At 61.8% G+C, this 16,576-nt stretch overlaps 1 protein-coding gene across 3 annotated transcripts in view; it reads right to left on the bottom strand.

Annotated features, from left to right (window-relative positions):
* The window catches only part of RPS6KA2 (ribosomal protein S6 kinase A2), a 294,253-nt gene that overhangs the window by 68,356 nt on the left and 209,321 nt on the right, over window positions 1–16,576 (bottom strand). For all 3 annotated transcript variants that reach the window (XM_070073285.2, XM_070073287.2, XM_070073286.2), the window contains one exon: window positions 11,739–11,820. In XM_070073285.2, the coding sequence (XP_069929386.1) occupies window positions 11,739–11,820 (82 nt within the window). The remainder of the gene's footprint in view (window positions 1–11,738; window positions 11,821–16,576) is intronic.

Raw genomic sequence — 16,576 nt, 5'->3', positions numbered from 1 at the left:
AGAATTCTTCCTTCCGCTTGTTTACTCCCCAGTTGGCCACAACTGCCGGAGCTGGGCTGACCTGAAGCCAGGAGCCAGGAGCTTCTTCTGGGTCTCCCACATGGGTGCAGGGGCCCAAGGACTTGGGCCATCTTCCACTGCTTTCCCAGGCCATAGCAGAGAGCTGGATCGGAAGTGGAGCAGCCGGGACTGGAACCGGCGCCCACATGGGATCCGGCACTGCAGGCGGCAGCTTTACTTGCTACGCCACAGCGCCGGCCCTGCACTGGGTGTGAAATCTCATTTGCTTTGCTTCTAGAAGGGAACAGTCCCTCAGCTTTCCCCCTATACTTTTTGGGGCCTTGTGGGTTACATCCAGGCCAGGTTTCCCACGTGAATGGGCCACGTTCTGGGTTTGTCCGCTTGCTGCTCGACCGGCCTCTCTAACCCCGGCATTTGCTGTCGGCTGAGGTCGGGTCTGGAGGCTTTGTAAGGTTGAGGCTGAACATTGTGGGCACCAGGTGATACGCATGCCGGGTGAGCCCGCCCTGAGCTCCACCACGAGTGACGGCTCAGAGAGGTGGCGAGCCATCGACCTCCGTGCTGGGAAGAGTCACGGCCCTGTGAGCAAGTCACCTGCAGCTTCCCTACACACTCCACGCAGCCGTGTTAGTGTGCACACGTGTACAGGGTCCTCACCCCTCCACACAGCCGTGTTAGTGTGCACACGTGTACAGGGTCCTCACCCCCTCCACGCAGCCGTGTTAGTGTGCACACGTGTAAGGGTCCTCATCCCCTCCACGCAGCCATGTTAGTGTACACATGTGTACAGGGTCCTCACCCCCTCCACACAGCCGTGTTAGTGTGCACACGTGTACAGGGTCCTCACCCCCTCCACGCAGCCATGTTAGTGTGCACACGTGTAAGGGTCCTCACCCCCTCCATGTAGCCGTGCTAGTGTGCACACGTGTACAGGGTCCTCACCCCTCCACACAGCCGTGTTAGTGTGCACACGTGTAAGGGTCCTCATCCCCTCCACGCAGCCATGTTAGTGTACACATGTGTACAGGGTCCTCACCCCCTCCACACAGCCGTGTTAGTGTGCACACGTGTACAGGGTCCTCACCCCCTCCACGCAGCCATGTTAGTGTGCACACGTGTAAGGGTCCTCACCCCCTCCATGTAGCCGTGCTAGTGTGCACACGTGTACAGGGTCCTCACCCCTCCACGCAGCCGTGTTAGTGTGCACACGTGTAAGGGTCCTCACCCCCTCCATGTAGCCGTGTTAGTGTACACATGTGTACAGGGTCCTCACCCCCTCCACACAGCCATGTTAGTGCGCACACGTGTACAGAGTTCTCTCCACATAGCCGTGTTAGCATACACACGTGTACAGGGTCCTCACCCCCTCCACACAGCCATGTTAGTGTGCACACGTGTACAGGGTCCTCACCCCCTCCACGCAGCCGTGTTAGTATGCACACATATACAGGGTCCTCACCCCCTCCACGCAGCCGTGTTAGTGTGCACACGTGTACAGGGTCCTCTCCACGCAGCCGTGTTAGTGTGCACATGTGTACAGGGTCCTCACCCCCTCCATGCAGCCATGTTAGTGTGCACACATGTACAGAGTTCTCTCCACGCAGCCATGTTGGCGTGCACATGTGTACAGAGTTCTCTCCATGCAGCCGTGTTAGTGTGCACATGTGTACACAGTCTTTGCCTGAACCACTGAGGGCTGCAAATCGTGGTTTTCACATTTCTGTTGGAACCGGAAATCAAGAGGCAGAGTGTCTCTCCATCATGGAACACACGTTGGTTAAATTAGTGTGTTACAACCTGCTGCAAAGTCACTTTTTTGGTGTCTCAGTGTGGCCATCTAGGAACACAGGTGCGATTATGTCAAATAAAAACCAAGCATGGAGGGAGGGAAGATGGAAGGAAAGAGACTAGACAGACAGACAGGAAGACTGATGGACAGACAGACCCTCACTATGTGAGAACAGCACAGCTCCAACATTCCCGTCATCCGGCTGGGTGCTCGGGGCAGGATCTGTGTGGCTCGCAGGGCCCCTGTGAGTGGGGACGTTCCTGTGTGACAAATATGGGATATATCCCGCCCTGGGCCAGGTATTCAAACTCATCCGTATGTGACATGGACTTTGAGAAGTCGGGACGTCCTTCCCTGAGGACACCACAGTAACACCATCAACGGTGACACCAATGAGGCCTGGCGAGGGCGTGATGGAGCTGGAACCCTCCTGACCTTTCTCCGTTCCACTGCACTGCTGCTCCCGGGCCGCACCAGGCCTGCAGTGGCCCCTGGAGGCCCCCAGCCTAGGAGGCAGCACTCCGGGCAGAGCCTCAGCACCTGCGCCCCACGTCCCTCACAGCTCCAGCCTCCCCGTGACTAAACACTAGGGCAGACATAGTGCAGGTGTGGTCTCCTTCTGCCCAGACCTGTGGGGTCAGAACTGGGTGCTAGAGAGACCCTGGGGAGCACAGAGCTCAACCCCAGCGTGGAACAGAGGCGACCGCTCCTTCTCCACTGCTCTCCGTGCCAGGGTTTGGAACACAAAGCTGAGGCTGTGCCCTCACAGGACCGATTGCTTAGAAGGGGCACAGGCCAAAGATGGCAGGTGGGGGTGGCTGTGTGAGCTTGGGGGGCACTGTGTGACATGGGGGCTGCTGTGTGAGCTTGGGGGGTTACCGTGTGAGCACAGAGGAGCACTGTGTGACATGAGGACTGCTGTGTGAGCTGGGGGGTCCACTGTGTGAGGTGGGGGCTGGGGTACGCACCCCGGGGAGGTTTCCACAGAGGAGGAACTGTACCTTGCAGAGAGTGCACAGTCAGGATGCTTGGGGAATGCAGCCCTGCAGAGTGGTGGCTTGGTGATGCCCGCGTGGTGCTGTGGTGGGTGGGGGCCAGCAGGCAGGGACATGGGGTGGGCTGTGAGACCAGGGAGAGGGACCCAGAGGACTCACACCGCCTGGGTGGGTTCCAAATGCCATGTGCAGTGTGCAGGGGTGCAGCAGGTGGGTGGTCACGGAGCTGCTGTCCCACTCAGGGGACTCTGCTGGCCACAGTGGGGAGAGTGGGGACCTGGGCCTCAGTCCTGGGCCCTCGGTCTGGTCACATGGTAGCTGGTGCAGCCGTCACCACAGTCTCCCTCGTCTGACTGTGCACCCCAGTGTGATGGTCGCTTCACAGCTGTTTGTGGCACCAGTATGAACTCATCAGCCTGTATCAGGGCCCTGGGATGCGGAGTTTTCTCAGGAGCTCTTCAATTTAACCCAAAGCTTATTGCCACCCGCGTTTCTATCCTGGCGGTCACCACCTCCACAGAGGGACTGGTCTGGGACAGGTGGACGGGGACTGGAGGGTTACTGGTGGGGACTCGTGACATTTCGGGTCCCTCCCTGTGCATTGATTGCTGCAGAGTGGTTACTGTGGGTTGTGGCTTATTGATCTGTATCTTTCAGGCCACACTAAACAGGGTCACATCTGCCGAGTGAAAGGCCACTCTGCTGAGATTGTGGCTGTAGAGATAGACCGCCCTGAAACAGAGTGGGAGATGTGGGTGATCCTGTGCTGGGAGACTGCCTGCCTAGCCCACACAGGAGGTTAAGAGGGCATGGCACACCATGCCTCCCAAGAAAGACTCTGGTTGGGGGATTAGCACACTGAGACACACACACACGTGAACTGACTGCTGGCAGGTGGCAGGGGCCCCAGGCACATTTCCCCCACCCCTGCTTCCTATTGAGGGGCCTTGTGATTGTCAACCAGGTGGACAACTCCCAGGTGTGGTCCAGACCCATAAAGACCACCTGGAAGGCTACATGGGCTACGTGACCCTCAGGCTGATTGGAGAAGTGTAGAAGCACAGTATCTGCTTTATCCTAGGGAATTCGTGTTGCCCTGATCTAGCTGCTCCTCTTTGCCTGCCCCATAGAAGCCTGTGCCTGACTCTTAATAAACGGACAAGTTCACCGGTGCTTCTTGTGGAAGAAGGCCATCGCCCCACCATCCCCGACAGTGCGGCCTCCACAGTGCAGGATGAGCCCACACTGCACTCAACAAGCCAGTCTCAGATCCCCAGATACGGACTGGGACTCACACTGGACGTTCAGGTGCCGCATTCACACTGCGACTCACACCAGCAGAGCTCAGGCTGGGGACCGGGGTGAACCACACCTCCTCCTGTCCAGGGTCTCCTGCTGACCAGTGATGGACTTAGTAGCACTTCTCGTCCTCCAGTACCACATCAGCCAACTCCTAGGACAAACCTCTGCCCCTCTGTGGACCCCTGTCCTTCCTGTTGGTCCTCTGATACAGAGAGTGGTGTTGGGAGAGCAGACTGCCCTCACAAGTACTACCAAGGTGGCAGTGGCTTTGCAGCCGGCTCACGGGCAGAGGCTGGGGGCCTGTGCATGCTGCCAAGAGCCTGTACTGCCACAAGCAATTCTGGTGAGGGTCAGGTGCAGACAGGGGGCTGGAGGGGCAGCCACGGTCTCTTAGAGATCAGCTCAGTAGTTCTGAACGGGGGTGGTGAACATACGGGCAATGAGGACTACCCCAGTGAGGCTGCAGGCAGATGAGGAGGTGCTGTCAGCGACACGGAGAGGCCACACTGGCCGTACAGCAGCTCAGAGCCTGGCCGGGACAGGTCTGCATCCTGGTGCGTCTGGGGATGCGACTACAAGCAGTGAGGAAACACTAAGCAGCTGTGTGTCTCAGCTTCCTCTAAAAGACAGAAGGGACTCGCACAGGGGAGCAGTGCCTTAGGGCCTGGAACATTCTTGGCCCGTCCATGTCGAAGAGAGCCAGGAAGTAGGCTCCAGGGGGAAGGAAAGACTGGCCGTCAGCTCAGTGGGTCCTTCTCCAAGACAGGGGAAGCCCTCTGAGAGGCCAGGCTGCCCCAGAGCTGCGCCCCAGAGTGAGGAGCCCAGGAGGAGCTCCCGAGCCAAGGGACCCAGGCCTTGCCGCTCACCTGGTGGGCTCCGCTCCCCCCACTCCATGCTGCGTCCTCGGCTGCCCAGGCATGGCTCTGGCAGACCCCGGTGCAGCACGGGCAAACACCATCTACCTTCTCCAACGTGAAGCCTGCAGCTGCCCTGTGGGTGTGGCCGCTCCACCTAGATTTTACAGGGTGGGTTCCAGACACAGATCCGCTGTGGGGCCATGGCCAGGCCACGGGGCAGGGCCTCGGGGGCCCAACCTCTGCCTGACAGAGTTTAAGAGGCAGCAGCACCAGCCCGGTGGGCCTGCAGGGCAGAGTCCGAGTCAGGTGATTCAGAGCCTAAGGCTTGTCGTCAGTTGCCCCCCCCACCAGGTAGTGGGCTTCCGAGGAGCCAGTGCCCCCTTTCCTCTGCCATCTCGCCCCAGTGCCCACCCCGCCATCGTCTGTCGGGAGCACATAACATGTTTGATGTCGCGGGAGGGAGACCTGTGCCGGGACTCTGAGCCGCGTCTGACAGGCGTGAGGCTGCCCGTCTTCCACTTCCGAGCTGATGCTGGGACGAGGCGCTGGGACAGAGGACGTGAGTTTGGGGGGGCTTCCGTCTACCCAGCATTCCCATGTGACGTGCTAGACCCCACTGGACACGACGCAGCTGGGGCCTCGGGAGGTGGCGCCTTGGGGACCCACACCTGCGGGCCAGGGAGTGGTCAGTACAGGCCACACTTGCAGGCGCGGCAACCTTGGGCTATGAGCGACACACTTCTGTCGTCCCCAGCCACGCAGTCTGCGAGATGCTGTTACCCCGGCCCGAGGGACGACAGGACACACGCCGAGTCATAGCTCGGGGTTCTGGCCTGCACGGAGCTGTCAGAGGCAAAACCGAGGGCCGCACGGGGTGAGGGTCAAGCTCACTCCCCCTGCCCCGTCCGTGACTCCACTGCTTTCTTCGTCCTGGAAAAAGCTGCTGAGTGCGAGCCGACAACCCGAGCAGGCGCCTCCCACGTGCAGGATGAAATTCCATCCCCGCACAGGCGCTTTTAGCTTCCAAGGCTCCCTTCACGGCAAACAGAGGCTGCCTACGGGCGGTCGTGTTGCTAAGCGTGTTGGGGGTCAAGGCTGTTGTCTGTTAATGACTCCACAGACAGAAGAACAGGAGAAAACCGTAAGTAATAAAAACCATCGGGCCTGCGCTATGGAGTAGCAGGTAAAGCTGCCACCTGCCGTGCTGGCATCCCATATGGGCGCCGGTTCGAGTCCTGACTGCTCCACTTCCAGTGCAGTGCAGCTCTCTGCTGTGCCCTGGGAAAGCAGTGGAAGATGGCCCAAGTCCTTGGGCCCCTGCACCCACGTGGGAGACCCGGAAGAAGCTCCTGGCTCCTGGCTTCAGATCGGCACAGCTCCAGCCATCACGGCCAACTGGGGAGTGAACCAGCAGGTGGAAGACCTCTCTCTGTGTTTCTGCCTCTTTCTCTTTCTGTGTAACTTTTTCAAATAAATAAATAAGTTTTTTAAAAGAAGCCTTTTCCTCCTGCCCAGCTCATTACTTACCCCGAGTAATTAGCATGGTCACTGATGACACGAAGGCCCGTCCTGCTGCTACGGGGTGGGGGGCTCCTGTTTCACCAGGACAGACTTCTTCCTAACCAGACGGCAACTGCCCCCTGCAGTCCGAGCTAAACCAACCTAGCCAGAGAGTGGCTCCACACAAGGCAATCCTCACGGTGTCACGCACACTAGCAGTGCCGGGCCTGCGCTCGGCCAGCGGCGTGCGACGCACGTCGAGGGGCATCCTAGCGCCAGCCGTGCACTGGGGTCAGCGCCGATCAACCCTGTCTCATGGTGAGCAGAGGAGCTGGGGCCCAGGGACCCCCGGGGTGACACGGCCCGTGGGGTCAGAGCTGGACGTGGCTCCCGGCCGCAGCGTTGGGACTCTCAGTGTTGGGGGCACTCTGGGGACCCCCCTGAAGCCCCCAGGGCTGGCCCGGGCCCCAGCATTGTGTGAATGTCCCCTGGCAATCAGCTGAGAACCGTTGTTCTGGCCAGCACAGGACATGACAGTCCCCACTGGCCGCTCACTGCCCAATGGGCAGGGGTGGGGAACGTCCGGCCCCAAGGCCACACAAGGGCCCTGAAATCCCTCGGTCTGGCGCTGCCCAGCAGCTGCGGGAGGGACTCAGAATCCAGCAAACGTAGAGCAGGCTGATGTTGACGCTGGTGACTGCATGTGGGCCGCGAGTGACGCTGTGAATACCCACGCGGCCCTGGGCAGGACGCATGCTCCCCACCCCTGGACTGGCGGCTAGGGATCGGGACTGCTCCACCCCTGGCCTCCCGCTTGGGAATACGCTGCTTGGCACATCCTTTCCAACTGAATCCCCTTACAACGCACGGCACGGACGTCCGGCCTGAGGATCCACTGCACGGCACGGACGTCCCGCCTGAGGGTCCACTGCACGGCACGGACGTCCGGCCTGAGGATCCACCGTACAGGCAGGCACCGCCCACCCGCGTGTCAGTCAACCACACGGTGTCTTGTGATGACGTCACGGAGGGCGTCTGCGTGAGTGCGCTCTGTGATGGCCACACCACGACGCAGACGGCGGCCCCTTTGGAGAGGGCGTGTGACTGTCACTAGACACAGAAACTCAACTCCAAGGCGTTGAAGATGTTTAAAGCGTCCGTGAGTGTCCAGGAGACTGGCAGCATTGTCCCCAGGCAGGCGGGGGCGGGCGGGGGGGGCGGTGAGGCACACGCCCAGGGCTCATGATCACCGGAGTGGTTGACAGCCCACAGAAATGATGTGCCACCCCTTTAAGAGGAGGGGGCAGTGCCTGACAGCTCAGGCTTCTGTCAGCCACACTAAGCCTTTATGCCAACTTCCTACTTCCACACACACGGCCACCATCCGTTGTTCTGAGAAACACTCGGGGCCCTCAAAGTTGTTCCTCCCCGTCTCCCGCTCCCTTTGCAATGTGATTTTACGGCTCAAAAGCTGGCATCTTCCCCTGGGTGGCTGTCGGGACCCTCAGGGGTGGCTGTCAGCAGGAGCCTCTGTCCCCCACCTGCTGCAGGGTCTCCCAGCCCAGGGCCTCTGTCCCCCACCTCCTGCAGGGTCTCCCAGCCCAGGACCTCTGTCCCCCACCTGCTGCAGGGTCTCCCTAGGTCAGGAGCTCCTGTCCCTGGCACCTCCTGCAGGGTCTCCCAGCCCAGGGCCTCTGTCCCCCACCTCCTGCAGGGTCTCCCAGGTCAGGACCCTCTGTCCCCCACCTCCTGCAGGGTCTCCCAGCCCAGGGCCTCTGTCCCCCACCTGCTGCAGGGTCTCCCAGCCCAGGACCCTCTGTCCCCCACCTCCTGCAGGGTCTCCCAGCCCAGGGCCTCTGTCCCCCACCTGCTGCAGGGTCTCCCAGCCCAGGACCCTCTGTCCCCCACCTCCTGCAGGGTCTCCCAGCCCAGGACCCTCTGTCCCCCACCTCCTGTAGGGTCTCCCAGCCCAGGGCCTCTGTCTCCCACCTGCTGCAGGGTCTCCCAGCCCAGGGCCTCTGTCCCCCACCTCCTGCAGGGTCTCCCTAGGTCAGGAGCTCCTGTCCCTGGCACCTCCTGCAGGGTTCCTCCTCAGCTCACAAGCCGGGCAGACAGGGAGGTGGGGTACACAGGCTCAGGAAGGCTGACACAGATTCCCACGCTCTCCAGTCCCCCCTCCTCCCACACGTGCAGAGGACGAGGAGGTGAAGGGGGACGGCACCCTGTGCAGGTTCAGCCGGGCTCAGGTGCACGGGGAGGGCAGCCCTCACCGCAGCCTGGCACCTCTTTTTTGCTAGCAAAGGACCACTTTGGAAAGTCCAGCTTCTGGGGAAAAACACCAAACCCATGTGTAGTGAGGGCCATTACAGAAAGAAAAAAAAACAAAACCCGAATCGGGGCTGGCGTGGGGGCACAGCCACTGAAGCCACCGCCTGGGACGCCCGCATCTCATATCAGAGTGCAGGCTCGATTCCCAGTTGCTCTGCTTTTGATCCGGCTTCCTGGGCAAGCGCCTGGGCCAGCAGCAGCAGATGACCTGAGTGCTGGGCCCCTGGCACCTGCGTGAGACGAGGCCGCAGCTCCAGGCCCCTGGCTTCAGCCTGGCCCAGCCCTGCCTGTCGCCGCCATTTAGGGAGTGAACCAGCCCACGGGAAGACCTTGTCCCTCTACCTCTTCCTCTCTTTCTCTCTCTCTGTTGCTCTGCCTTTCAAATAAATGCTATTTTAATGTGAAGTGCTTGGTTTGAAAGCTGACTTTCAAAGGAGCCAGCACATGGGAGATTTTCCTATTCTGTGATTCTATTACAAAAAGTCAAGTTTAGTTTTGTTGAAAGCCTGAGATGCAGAGAACAGAGGATTGCAGCGGCCTGCGGTCCTGTACCTCAGAGCCGCTGGTTTCATTCTGGCCAGCCCCCTGCTGCCGCGGCATCTCTCGGCCGTGTGCGCACGCGGTACAGTGCGCTGGGCTGGACTGCCCAAGGCACGTGTGCACCTCACAGCAGCACGAGCCTCGGCGTACACGGCTTACGCCCTGCTGTTCTGAGTGACACGGAGTCAGGAGTCTTGTCAAGGACGCTCAGGGGGGCCGGCGCCGTGGCTCACTTGGTTAATCCTCCTCCTGCAGTGCCGGCACCCCATATGGGAGCCAGGTTCTAGTCCTGGCTGCTCCTCTTCCAGTCCAGCTCTCTGCTGTGGCCCGGGAGGGCAGTGGAGGATGGCCCAAGTGCTTGGGCCCTGCACCCGCATGGGAGACCAGGAGGAAGCTCCTGGCTCCTGGCTTCAGATCGGCACAGCACCGGCCGTAGCGGCCATTTGGGGGGTGAACCAATGGAAGGAAGACCTTTCTCTCTGTCTCTCTTACTGTCTAACTCTGTCAAATAAACAAAAAATTAAAAAAATAAAAAAGGATGCTCAGGGTTGCATGCTAAACAGAGTGGGACCCTCGGTACCCACGGAGACCGAAGCTGAGAGCGCTAAGGCCAGGGCCGACCCCAACGGGTTCCGGGGCTTGTTGGGGGGTGGGGGCGCAGAGAGAACGCCCCAGCACCGTCACTGCCTCGCGGTCCTCCAGGGAGCGGTGTGCAGCCCCGAGTGCCCCGCCCGAGACTGCACCGAGAGTTACTAGGACAGCTTTGCAAAGCCATCAATCAGGTCCGCCCCTAAGTGATTATGACCCAGCAGGAAGGCAGGGGGCCGGGCCTGTATTTACAGGGAAGCCCACCACCCTCCAGACACACCCAGGGGACGCCGAGGCAGGTGCAGTCTGGCCAAAGCGGGCAGCTGGTGCTGTTCTCACCGCGGGCTGTGCCGACAGCACTGACCCGTTCTGTTCTTGGACGGAAATGCTCACCCATCCCTTCAGCCTCAAGGCTCCCTTACTTCTTAAGATTTCTTTATTTGAAGAGTAGAACAACAGAGAAAGAGAGAGAGAGAGAGAGAGAGAGAGAGAGAGAGTCTTCCAGCCACTGGTTCACCCATCAGTGGCCACAGCAGCCACGGCTGAGCCCAAAGGCAGGAGCCTGGACCTCCACCCTGAGCTCGCACATGGGTGGCAGGGACCCAAGCACTCGGGCCGTCACCTGCTGCCCCCTCAGGCACATTAATAGGAAGCCGGACTGGAGGTGGGGCAGCCAGGACTCAACACGGCCCTGCAGCGTGGGCTGCCGGCGTCCGCGCGGTGACTTGACCTGCTGCGCCAGGACTCCAGCCCCTGACTTCTCACTCCTGGGCCTCCCTCTCCCGGGCGCGCTCCTGCCCTTACGCTGAAAGCATGTGTGTACCTGGTCCGTGCGCGTTTTGGTTCTACACCGTTGATGCTATGCGGCTCAAAATATCCACCTTGCATGCCCAGCCGTACAGTGAGGGCTGCGCTGCTGTGTGACCGCCTGTGTGCAGTGGCTGGGGACGCTGTGCGACCAGGCTGGACGCTTCCAGTGCTGCCTTGTCACCCTCAGGCATCACCAGGACCCAATGGCCCCAGCACGGGCTCCCCAGCCCTCCCCCCAGAGGGACAAGCCCCCCCCACCCCGTTCCACAGGTTCCTGTTCCCCGCCAGACCACGACCCGGTTCAAATAAGCGACCACGGCTCCTGCAGGAACCAGGGCGGCTCGCCCCCTTGCTGCTGCCGAGTCTGACGCCAGCCACCTTTGTTCCCACGGGCAGCCCCAGGCGGCCTGCGTGCCGGGTCCCCCCCTCCCTAGTTGCTGCCACCACTGCATCTGTCCAGACTCTGGGGGGTACGGGGCCCACCCCTCCCCAGCAGCCTGAGCAGGACACACGGGTGCTCCCTGAACGCACGTTCACGGCTAAACCTGGGGCAGACTCCAGACAGCGCCTCTGTCTCGAGCCCGTGCACGGAGGGTGGGAGCACCGGGGCTGGCCGTGGGCCGCGGGGCCGCCGGGCCCACTCCCCATCCTGCGGACACCGAGGGAAACCAGCGCGCCGTGAGTCACATTCTCCCTCAAACTGAGCAGTCCGCCCGGCTGGCGTGCGGGGCTGTTTGTCGCACCACACGTGCCACACGCGCCGGAGCAGCCTGCTGCCTCCCACTGCTCTTTCCCAGACGCAGCTCGCTCGGCAGCACGTGTGCCAAGGGCTGGTGTTTACACAATCTGGCTCTCCTCGGACGCATGTGGGAACGCTGCAGGGGTGTTTTAAACGCCCAGGGAACGTCACGCTGCTCAGGACCGAGCAGGCAGTGCAGAGACAGCCGGGGGCGAGCAGGTGGCGCAGGGCGCAGGGCGAAGGGCGCAGGGCGCAGGGCGCAGCCTTACCCTTGAGCGTGGCCTTCTTGAGGACTTTCATGGCGTACAGCTGCCCGGCGTCGGAGCCCTTGACCTTCCGCACCAGGAACACCTGCAAGGGGAGAGCGGGACGCCTGAGACCGCGTGGCTCCCAACACCTTTTCCTGACTGGAGTTGCCGGGGGCAACGGAGATGAGAGGAAGGCCCCCAGAGAAAGGAACACGCTGTGGGGAGCCGCGGCTTCTCCAGCTCCGTGTCCCTGCCGACGGCCGGGGTGGGCAGCGTCGGGGGCTGCAGGAGCACCACCCTCGGCTGTGGGCGCCACTCCCGTCCCACTCGATACCACGGCAGCACCGTCACCCCGTCTGGGACCAGCTGTTAAGGGGTTTGCAGGGACTTTGCTGGCTCCTTTTCCACGGCGCTGTGAATCCCCACGGCGGGGACCACGCACAGGTACTGCCGACCACGCCCGTCAGGCTCCTTCCGAGTTTCAAGATGAACCCGTCTGTTTTGGAACTGTCTTCACTCAAAGTTCAGCGGCTTGGGTTTACGGAGTTATCGCCCACCTGCGTCCTGGGTGTTCTGTGGGCGTCTGACAGCCCTTTCTGAAGCACTTTTTTTTTTTGTTTGTTTGTTTTAATGTGCATCATGGAGGAAAACAAAACAGGAAAGATAACTGGGAGACGTTCAGTTTAAAATTGGATCAATGGTCTCCCAACAAAATTAGCAAACAAAACGCAAGGAAAACCCGGAGTGTGGTTTACAGCCACAATCTGCACACAGAGAATGACGGGGGCAGGGCCGTGTCCAGTTGTGGGGGGGCTTCCTAGCAGAGGTGGTCTCCCTGCAGGGCACCGGGCCCAGACGCCTCCCGTGCAAGCCTCACAGGTAGGCACCAGGCCTCCGGCTCCAGGCAGCCCCTGTGGGCCCACGTGTCCACGGAGCCAGCAGGTGAGTGGGAGGCAGTGTGAGGGCTGCAGCCTCCTGCTGGCTGTGTCAGTGTGGTGACAACTCCTGCCCTGGACGAGGGAGAACATTCGGGACCTTCCTGAGCAGGGCCTCCCAGAGTGGAGGGAGGCTGGAACAGGCCCGCAGGCCCGAGTGCCCCTTGTGGGGACACAGTAACGGGGGTGGGTGGGGAAGACACATGGACAAGACGCAGCTCCATGTTTGCACCCTGTGCCCTGCAGGTGCCCACTGCCTCCTGCCCCAGCTCAGTCCCCAAGCATCCTGCCGGTCGCTGTCACCGCTCGGTCACAGTCCCTTCTCAAATGGGAAGCACCACGTCCACGAGGACACATCCCGCTCCTCTGCCCAGGGAGAAGTGCGGCCCAGCGCGGCAGCACAGTGTTGTCCTGGGCAGCAACTCCCTGTTCAGGGCGTGAGTCAGGTCTGGGAGAACCGCGGGCAACCAGCAGGGGGCTCCCGAAAGGCCGTCGCCACGAATTCGATCAGCTGCTGGGGCCTCCTGCAGCTCGGGCAGCAGGCCTGCGTTCCAGGCAGGGCAGCAGGGCGTGGCCCAGCCTCACACACCAGCTGCCCAGCATCCTGCCTCCCGTGGGACCCGGCTCCGGGGGCCGCCAGGGACAGCGTGCTGTGGTCCTGGAAGTCCCTGCAGGAGGAAGGACTCCGGTCAGGCAGGCAGGGGTGCGGCAGCCCTGGCGAGAGGGGCCGGATCCCAGCTGCTGCCGGGACTGCTTCCAGGCAGAGCGGCCGGCCCCGCCCCTCAGCTCCAGTGGCACCTGGGGCTGTGGCAGGAGGTGCGGCCAGGAGCCCGGGGATGAGCACGGCTGGGTGGTCCCAGAGAGGCCCGTGGAGGGGACTGAGAGAGAAAGCTGGGCCCTGGGGTAGGAAAAGGGGGCAAGGGGCGGACGGGGCTGCTGGCCAGCAGGTGCCATGTTTCCACCGGGCGTGGTGCAGGGCAGGGAAACCCTCCTGGGCCAGAGCACAGGAACTGGCACAGGGCGTTCCAGCTGCTGGTCCTGCCCTGCGATGGGGCGGGCCCCGGTCACCGCGGATCAAGCGCACGGCCTCAGCTTCAGCCTGGGGCTGTCCCGGCTCTCGCCAGTTCCAAGGCTGCCAGCTTCTGACCTTTCGCTCTCTGTGACCTCGTGAGCCAACATCCCCCGCATCCCGGACACCCAGCACACGCACACACGCACGCACGCACGCACGGGGCTGGCCTTGCTCTCGTGGACCTGACATCTGTCACAGGGCTCCACGCCCACGGATGCACTGAGGCTGTCCTCGCAAGGGGGCTTCGTTGCGGAAGCAAGCTCTCTGGCTCCGCCCTGGGCCCCTCACCGCGGCTGTGACGCGGCAGAAGGCTCCCGTCACGTGATCAGCAGGTGCCGGCATCAGGCCGTTGGGCTGCTGGGCCAAGGACCCAGTGTGCACATTCAGTCACGCTCAGAGACACGTGGAACAGACCACGGCAGAAGGCATGACTGCAGTGAGCCATCTCGACCACAGCAGTGTACACGGACAGCCACGTCCACGCGCACAGCCGCCAGTCACCACCTGAGGTAACGCCCAATTTGCACAGGTATTTACCAACAAAACATATTTTATACTTGAAAAATGAGACAGCCGGGGCGGCCATTTGTCACAGCCATTGAGACCTCCCTTGGGACACCTGTACCCCGCACTGGGGTGTCCAGGTCCAGCTCCCAGCTCTGCTCCTGGTTCCAGACCCTCCTGCAGACCCTGGGAGACAGCAGGTGACGACTCCGTACTCCTGTCCCTGCCGGCCACGCGGGAGACCTGGATTGAGGTCCTGGCTGTTGCAGGCACTGGGGAGTGAACCGGTGGGGGAGTTCTCTGTCTCTCTCTCCGCCTTTCAAATAAATAAAACGAGTTTTCTGAAAAACGAGACGGCCGCTGGGTGAAGCTGCAGCTTGTGCTTCCGTGTTCCTGGCAGAACAGGAGGAGCTCACTCTGTCCATGTCCACGGGGTGCCTGCCACGTGCCGGGCACTCCCACGTGGCTGCAGCAGGGGCCGCCCTGCGGTCAACAGCGCTCCCGCCAGAAGACAGCAGCCCTTGAGACGGACAGCAAAGTGCAGGAACACGGAAACGCAGCGGGGAAGGCGCGCGGCCACGGGCTTGGCGGGCGCCCAGCCTTCCCCGCCTCGCTCTGACCTGCTTATGCCATTCAGGCCCCGGTCCCGATGCACTGGAGAAGGTTCTGACCGTTCTAGCAGCTGGCGGCGCTGGCTCTTTAATACTTAATCTCGCCGGCCTCCTGTGTCTCCCACGTTTCATTTTTAGCAGCTTCTGCAGCAGCCGCTCAGCACGCGGGGCAAAGCCGCAGAGGCACCGGCGCTCCCCGCGCTCCCCGCGCTCCCGTGGCTGCGCGACACGACCCCGTTCTCCGAGCAAAATCTTCAGCTTTGGAACCTGGCATCTGTCTGCAGAGCCCGCCGGGGAACGAGCCTGCCGGGCGGAGGGCACCTGGGGACACGGTGTAACCACACCCCCAAGGGGAGACAGTGCATGACCCAGGCTAACAAGCCACCCCCCCACCCTGTGAGTCAGACAAAAACAAGGATTTTTTATTTCCCTTGCCCCCTTCTCAGAATGTGGGAGTCACACCCACAGAGCATTTCCCAGGTTTGATGGAAACGTGAAAGTCCCCTCCGCCCGGCCCTTCCCTCGGACGAGCCCAGGGAGCACCCCCCGCCCCCGCGGGCCCCTGCAGCAGGAGGTCCACACGGCTCGCTGACCCTGCTGCCCCACGGCTTGCCTGGTGCGACGCTTACATTGCTTCTGTTCTCGGGGAGCAGGCTTAGCCGCATCTTTCTCTTGCCCACCTCCACAGCGGCCCCGCTCTCCCGACGTGGCTATAACCGTGACGGCGACCTGGCTCACCGCGTGTGCAGGACACTCGGGCTGGCACACGTGTGCTCTGCTCAGGGTGCCCGAGAGATCTCGCGGCAGGAGGCCCGCGCTCTGTGCCCAGCGCTGCTGGTGGGGACAGCCCTGTGCCCCTGTGACAGGGACAGCCCTACACTCCCGTGACGCGGACGGCCCTACACTCATGACAGTGACAGTTCTATGCATTGTGACAAGGGCCCTTCACGACTTCTGCGGCAGGGACTGTTTTTTCTGAGACAGCGACACTCCCCAGCTCTTGGGATAGCCACAGTTCTAAGCTTTGTGAAGAGATACGCCTATGGTTTTGTGACGGGCACAGCCCTGTGCGTGTGACAAGGACAGTCCCATGCTTCCGGGAGAGGGACAGCCCTACGTTTTGTGATGGGGACATTCTTGTGCTTCAGGGGTGGGGTGGGGTCCCAGGGTTGTGGCAGACAGGCCTGTGCTGTAGCCATGAGGACAGTCTGATGCTTTGTGATGGGGACCACACTGTGTTTTGTGACAAGGACAGTTGTCTGCTTCTGGGACAGGGATGGTCCTGTGCTCCTGTGACCACGCCTGTCTCACTCTGGGTCACGGGCAGAGAGCAGACCGAGCAGAAGCCTAGTCGAGGACCCGTGCCGTGCCGGGCAGGAGGACAGAGCCACCTGAAGGCCCCGGGGGCCACCTGGAGTCCTGCCAGGCACTTACGCGAAGGTCTGCAGGTGGGGCGATGCCTGCTCACTCCTGTGTCTCCAGACTCCGAGCCCCTCTGGGGGGGTGGGGGCCTCCGGGCCTGCCAGGTCCCGGTGCTCCCGGTGCATGGTCCGAGGCTGGGAGCTGCCTCGGGGTGGACGCATTCCCTGTGCCTGGCTGTCGCGGGAGGACGACCGTGCACGGGGCCGCTGCCCCCCGCCAGACGGGGGCATTAGAACCCACGGGCTCCCCGCTGGCGTGAGTTTTGCTTTCACACCAACAGTGCAAACGAGCACCCAGTGGACAAGTGCAGTGTGC

Source organism: Oryctolagus cuniculus, chromosome 5, assembly GCF_051225735.1.
Source record: "Oryctolagus cuniculus isolate XC-2025 breed Fujian yellow rabbit chromosome 5, ASM5122573v1, whole genome shotgun sequence".
Taxonomy (NCBI): domain Eukaryota; kingdom Metazoa; phylum Chordata; class Mammalia; order Lagomorpha; family Leporidae; genus Oryctolagus; species Oryctolagus cuniculus.
This window is presented reverse-complemented; position numbering and strand designations above follow the sequence as displayed.